This window comes from Erpetoichthys calabaricus, chromosome 9 (assembly GCF_900747795.2).
Source record: "Erpetoichthys calabaricus chromosome 9, fErpCal1.3, whole genome shotgun sequence".
NCBI lineage: Eukaryota > Metazoa > Chordata > Cladistia > Polypteriformes > Polypteridae > Erpetoichthys > Erpetoichthys calabaricus.
Genome location: NC_041402.2, coordinates 175,085,979 through 175,093,092, shown reverse-complemented (window position 1 = coordinate 175,093,092; position 7,114 = coordinate 175,085,979). Strand labels below are relative to the sequence as shown.

The 7,114-nt window shown below is 43.5% G+C and overlaps 1 protein-coding gene across 1 annotated transcript; it reads left to right on the top strand.

The window, feature by feature from the left end:
- Nucleotides 1-168: 168 nt before the first annotated feature.
- Nucleotides 169-3,680, top strand: LOC127529233 (uncharacterized). Its single transcript, XM_051932250.1, has 3 exons — nucleotides 169-481; nucleotides 2,890-3,018; nucleotides 3,466-3,680. The coding sequence occupies exons 1-3, from the start codon at nucleotides 403-405 to the stop codon at nucleotides 3,678-3,680; spliced, it is 423 nt and encodes a 140-aa protein (XP_051788210.1). The 5' UTR covers nucleotides 169-402.
- Nucleotides 3,681-7,114: the final 3,434 nt, after the last annotated feature.

Sequence of the window (7,114 nt, the reverse complement as noted above, 5' to 3'; positions counted from 1 at the left end):
AATGGTAAACAAAGTATGTAACAAAAAATACAAAATAGATTTGCTTTTACTGTATACATCATAGAGAATAACTACGGAAGCTAATCCCAAAAGTACTTCCAAAAAAATATGAACAAAACCCTGGAACGTCCAGAACATAATTTTAATAATCGTGACATTCAGAACATGGAGGGCCTCCTATGTGTGTACACGTGTTAATGTGTGTGTGTGTGCCCACAAGTGCCTGTGTGCAGGATCTTCTAACAACATCTAACTAATTAGTTGAAAATTTCATGACAGGTGAACAAGGCATTTGGAGATGTATGTCCTGCAGGGCATTACTGTCCTCTGGGCACAAAGCACCCTTTTGAGAATCCATGCCCACCTGGTACCTGGAATGAAGGTGTAGGAGGGCAGAATGCAATGTCTTGTTGGCCTTGCCCCCCGGGCCTTTATTGTGGCAGTGCTGGTTTGACTCATCCCTCTGGGCAGTGTGCTGCAGGTAAGCATATATGAGTGTGTGGTTTCTGTGGGTACAGTGCCAATGCAGTGCCATTCGTGAAAGGATAGTCATTCTTTGGCATTCTATACACCAGACCATTCCTTCGTCCCCCACATTGTCACTTAGTTAAAAGCTGCAGCTCTTCTTCTATGTTTGGTGTTTGTTTGTGGTGCTTCCCCCTAGTGATGCACAACTGTCATTACATGGTCTTGCCTCACCACTGACAGACACAGCTGTCTGCCATTAGTAGTTTTTGTTAACAGTAATCAGGTGCCATCGCCTGAGTAAGGGTGGTCCGGCTTGCCCACACCTAGCAGTCCACATTTATTTTAGGGATGCTCTAATCAGGTTTTCTTAGGGCCTGTACTGATTACTGATTCCACATTTACTACTATTAGCAGATTCTGTTGCTATTTTTATTCTGTCTTTATACTTTTTTTTTTCAAAGCTCCTGCATTACCAGCTGTGCAGAAGTCTGATGTTGCATGTTAATGTGGTATTTTTACAATTAAACTGCAGGCCACAGATGTTACCTGCTCATAATTTTATTAACAAAGCTAAATTCCATCCATCCATTATCCAACCCGCTATATCCTAACTACAGGGGTCTGCTGGAGCCAATCCCAGCCAACACAGGGTGCAAGGCAAGGAACGAACCCCGGGCAGGACGCGCACACACACCCCAAGCACACACTAGGGACAATTTAGAATCGCCAATGCACCTAACCTGCACGTCTTTAGACCGTGGGAGGAAACCGGAGCGCCCGGAGGAAGCACACGCAGAACATGCAAACTCCACACAGGGAGGACCCGGGAAGTGAACCCAGGTCTCCTAACTGCGAGGCAGCAACGCTACCCACTGTGCCACCCAAAGCTAAATTACTTAACATTATTATTCAGTCACCATGAAAACACTAAAATAAATAAAACCCTGTTATAATACATAGTTTTAGAAACATATAAAACATGTACACAAAACATTTATCCATAATACACAGGGATCGTCAATCCATTAGGAGACATAGTATGAGCACGGGGTGGTGTCCCTTGAGGGGCTTCATTTATAAAAGTTAAAGGAGTCAACTTGGGTCAAGTGGAGTACCCAATGACGCAACACTATTCCCACCATGTTGTGTTATGAACACCGAGGGGAACTGTTTATGAAAGTTAAGGGTCACACATTTCATAATTTTAGGTCCTCTCCCAATCCCACCCATCGCAATGAGCACCATTGGTAGCTCAAGGGATGCCCGCTCAAGACATTGATGGGGAGAGCTCCATTTGGAATTCAACCATCACTAATAATGCATATGGAATAAAAGGAAATAAAATGTCTTAATTACAAAATACAATTTTAATAAAATGATCATAAGATTTTTATCAAAGGCTAAGAAGACTAACAATTTCACAATTAAAATGGTCAAAGTAAGCTAAAAAGCCTGTTGTGTACTAAGCAGTGAAGGCAAATACTTCTTTATCTTTCTAAATTTTTTTTTTGTTTTTTTTTAATTTATTAATTCCAGTCCCATTGTGATTTGGGCGAGGGCTCTGCCCCTCTCATAAATATTGATGAGTTACCTTTGAGTGGCAAAAACGTATAGAAATATTTATGACATTTTCAGCATAATGTTATTTTGTCCACTAGATGGCAGTAGATTACTGTCCCTTGAGTTAACTGGGCTTTATACTGTTATGTGGATCGTTACTATTTAAAAAAAGTTCTGGCTGCAGAACTACACGTGCACTTCCTCAGTACCGTAACACTTTGGGTAAAGGAGAACTTGAACTAAATCACCATAAATCTTAGAAAAGCAAATGCTTTTGTGATCAGCCAACTTACCAATCACTGAATGACTCATGTGCAGGGACGGATTTGTGTTTCACATTTTTGCCTTTGCTTTCTCAGTTTTCGCTTTCCTAGTTTTCACCTCAGACAGTTTATTTGTCATGACCTGTCTTCTGATTCTTTTTCTTCTTCTAAACTGCTGTTGCCCCTAGTGGTTGGTACATAATGATGGTCAAACTATTTATGGACATAAATGAGCCCACCGTCAACACAATCAAAGTGATCAAAGAGTGAACAATGGCACCCCCTAATGTTAGTCTTTGCATGGCAGAAATATGCATCTAGAGCTATACTACTAGGGTGTTGTACCGTGTTAGCCATTATGAATGTAGAGAAAAGCCAAGCAAACAGGGGCCTGAGTTGCCTCGAAAGCTTGCATATTGTAATCTTTTTAGTTACCAATAAAAGGTGTCATTTTGCTTGGCTTTTCTCTACATCTAGAGCTATAAATGGGAAATCATTGCCTAAACAATTTAATCCAGTATTCTTTCTTTCTTTCTTTCTTTCTTTCTTTCTTTCTTTCTTTCTTTCTTTCTTTCTTTCTTTCTTTCTTTCTTTCTAGGATATTTTTGTAAAGGAGGTTCAAAAACTGCCAGACCAGAGGACAGCAAATGCCCCAAAGGTTACTATTGTCCCCTCGGCTCAGCATCTCCCCTTCTGTGCCCCGATGGCACTTCCTCCAATGTCACAGGTAAGTGTCCTTCATGGTCCTCTCATGGTGTCTACAGCACGTGACCTGAGAGAACAGAGAGACATGAAGATGAAGCTGGCATCTCTCAAAGCTTTACTTTACAAGTGTTGATAACCAACACATATAAATCATATCTTATCAATTGTCCTTTTACAGAATGATTATTGTTTTTGCTCTCCCTAATAATGTTTAATTTCCTTGTATTTATTGGCATTGTTTTTTCATTACAAGATCCCCACTAACACTGTGAGGTTTATCTTGCCATTTGTAATTTTGTCTGTCCCTTGTGGTTCAGCCTTCCCAGTGTCAGTGGTTTGTGTTTTAGGTCATTTCATTCCTAACAGTTGCCATAGAGGCTGCCCCCAACCCACATGGGCTCCTGGCACAGTTTTGTTCTCTCAGTTTGCCCATTACTTACTTCCAGTATTTGTCTCCATTATGCTTCAGGTCTAGCTGAGTGTCTTGATTGCCCCCCGGGATTCTACTGCTTGGCAGGACAAAATGAGCAGCTTTGTCCACAAGGCCATTACTGTCCAGGGAGCACCGGCCAAGATGTGCTTCCTTGTCCACCTGGCACTTTCAACTCTGAGTTTGGATGCAGTCAACTGGAGCAGTGCCAGCTGTGCCCCGCAGGTACTTCTTTTTATCCTTCTGCTGGTTAGTTTGGATGATAATGATGTCACCTGCTGTGCTCTTATGGTGGGGTGGCATTTAACACTGATTGACACTTTTGGAAATCCTCAGGGATGTATTGTCAAGATTGGGGGCTGCCTGCTCCATCGGGACCGTGCCAGGCGGGGTACTTCTGTTTAGCAGGTAACGTGATGATTGGAGAGCATGTGTATAGAAGTGGGCACTTGTGAAAAAGTGCAAATATGTCTGTGAAAGTGTGTGTGTGTGTGTCATCTCCATTGTTGTGTGTTTGCTTACAGAGCTGGCAGTCACATGTATGTCACCTGTGTGCACCAGGCTGTCCATGTGCATGTGTTTGACTAAATGTCCAATGCAGATGTCCTATGTGTGTGACGGCAGTGCGAATTAGTGGGCATGCATGTGTTAGTGTGTGTGTCTGTGAAAGATGAAGGCATATATCTGTCAGTCTCTGTCATCATCCTCATCGAGCCATGTGCGTTACAGTACTGACCAAAACGATGAAACGCCACCATTGTTTTTGGTTTTTTATCAGCTTGTTTTACAGTTTCAAGTGATGGTCCGAATATTGACAAATCCGCTTGTATAACGTCATCCGAGCGAGTTCGTTGTCTGCCTGGTTTCTTCCTCCTGCGTGTCGACTTCCACTACATTAGCTGCCATGATATTTTGTTGTTATCCATCCACAGTAAGTGGCCCAGCCACTGTAACCACTTCTGTCTTATTATGCCGCTTGCTGCTGGTTGAGCTGTTCTTGCACACACCTCAGTATTTATAATTTTCATTGTCCAGTTAATCCTGGGCGGCACGGTGGTGCAGTGGGTAGCGCTGCTGCCTCGCAGTTGGGAGATCTGGGGACCTGGGTTCGATTCCCAGGTTCACCCTGCGTGGAGTTTGCATGTTCTCCCCGTGTCTGCGTGGGTTTCCTCCGGGCGCTCCGGTTTCCTCCCACAGTCCAAAGACATGCAGGTTAGGTGGATTGGCGATTCTAAATTGGCCCTAGTGTGTGCTTGGTGTGTGGGTGTGTTTGTGTGTGTCCTGCGGTGGGTTGGCACCCTGCCCAGGATTGGTTCCCTGCCTTGTGCCCTGTGTTGGCTGGGATTGGCTCCAGCAGACCCCCGTGACCCTGTGTTCGGATTCAGCGGGTTGGATAATGGATGGATGACAGTTAATCCTGAGGATGCGCCACAGACATCGCTGGTCAAATGCATCTATTTGGTGTTCCATGAATTTTGTGGGTGACCACGATTCGCGGCCATAGGTCAGTACTGAGGTTATAGGTGTATTATAGAGCTACAATCTTTCCAGACTTTGTCCACCATACCATAGGCAGAGGTGACACTGGCCAATCTGGTAAATACTTCTTTTAGTACTGACCCATTGTCCATCACACATGAACCGAGATAGTTGAAGTCCGTCTCTGTACCTGTGTATGAAGGGGTGTGCAGGGTCATCTCTAGCATTTGAGGTACACCTATTTTGGGATCTGCAACCAACCCACCATCAACATAACCTTATCTACAGTGAAACCACAAGGGGGCACCACTGAGCCCCAAAGCCCAGACACACTTATGCTCCAATAAAGGGTTTCATTCAGGCCCAACACCTTCTTTACAAGAATAATAATGAAAAACACACCAAGCACAATCCCTCCTCCTCCAAATGCCTCCCGACTCTGACTCTGTATGAAGACCGACCTGGGAATTGCTTCCAGTCATACGGCGCACTTCCAGGTCGTGTGGAAACCAGGGTAGTCCTACCCCCGACAGTGCCCTCTGGCAAACCCCAAAGACACCAACAGAGTTGCGTTACTAGACTCCATTTCCCATGCAACCCTGTGAGTGTCCCGATCAGGTTTAGCCTCCCAAAGGAACGCTGCCACCTACCATGTGGGGGAATGACCAGCTCCTGATGAGTCCATTGTCCTGGTCCTTCTATTATGACGAAGCCCTCCGTTATCCCAGCTGGGATGCCTGTCCTCCCTCCTTGGCACCCACTACAGCAGTGGTTCTCAAACTGTGGGGCGGGCCCCCCTAGGGGGGGCACAAGTAACAAAAAGGGGGGGCACGAAGATGTGAAAAAAAGAAAACAAGAATTGAAAATATGAAAAATACATCTACTGAAACCAAAAAAAATTAACTTAAACTACATTCTGATACTAGAACAATAAATATAGAGTTAGATAAATGTCGATAAAAGTTAAGTAGGTATAATAAAATATGCATCTATGATATATTAATTAAAAAAGAACAAATTGGTATTAGTGGGCTCCTTTCAAAAAAATGTTAAGGGGGCGCAATTAAAACTGTTATGAAAACTCTGGTCGCAAATACTTAAAGGTTGAGAAACGAAGCACTACAGTATATAAATACAGCTACAGTGCCCTCAAAAAGTATTCAGACCCAGTCACTTATGTTGCAGCCCTTTGTTAAATCATTTCATTTCATTTTTTTCCCTCATCAAGCAAAACTCAATAACCCTGAATGACAAACTGAAAACAGGTTTTTCGATATTATTGCAAATTTATTCAAAATAAAAAACTGAAATTTCCCATTGACACAAGTGTTCAGACCCTTTACTCCTTTGGCAGCGATTCCAGCCTGGAGTCTTTTTGGGTCTGGCCTGACAATGCCGCAGACACTGGGATTTACAAACGTTCTGCCTTTCTTTTCTGTAGATGTTCTGTCAGTTCGAATGGAGACTGTCAGTGGGCAGCTACTTTCAGGTATCTCCAGAGAAGTTTCTTTATTGGTCTCTGCTTGGCCAGTCAAAGTCATTCCAAGAATTGTCCCCAAGTCACTCATGTATTGTCTTTGCTTTGTCCTATTGTAAGGTGAATCTCCTATATTGTCTGAGGTCTGGAGCACTTTGGAGCAGTTTTTCATTATAGATATCTCTGAAATTTGCTCCATTCAGCTTGCCCTCAACCCTGACTAGTCTTTCCATCTCTGCTGCTAAAAGAACAACCTCAAAACATGGTGTTGCTACCCCCATGATTCACCATTGTCAAGTCAAGAGTATTTATTGTCATTTCATCCATATACAGTAGTGCAGCATATAGTGAAAGGGAACAACATTCCTCCAGGACCATGGTGCTACATAAAACAAGGACAACGAAGAATCCATGACACATAACATAAAGACACATAATATATAACAAACATGTGCAACCATGTGCAATACTGCAGAACAGAACACATATATCAGATATCAGTCCGGTCCATGAGTGTTCAGGAGTCTGACTACTTGGGAGAAGAAACTGTTACACATTCTGGAGGTGAGGACCCAAATGCTTCGGTGCCTTTTTCCCAATGGTGGGAGTGTCAACAGTGAATGTGAGGGGTGTGTTGGATCATTCACAATGCTGGTGGCTTTGCGGATGCAGCGTGTGTTGTAAATGTCCATGATGGAGGGAAGAGGGACACCGACGATCTTCTCAGCTGTC

Bases quoted from the DNA above. Each gene is read 5' to 3' on its own strand.
- LOC127529233 (XM_051932250.1), top strand. From the start codon at position 403: ATGTCTTGTTGGCCTTGCCCCCCGGGCCTTTATTGTGGCAGTGCTGGT. The intron at 482-2,889 runs GTAAGCATATAT...CTTTCTTTCTAG, and splicing joins CTCTGGGCAGTGTGCTGCAG to GATATTTTTGTAAAGGAGGT. The intron at 3,019-3,465 runs GTAAGTGTCCTT...ATTATGCTTCAG, and splicing joins CACTTCCTCCAATGTCACAG to GTCTAGCTGAGTGTCTTGAT.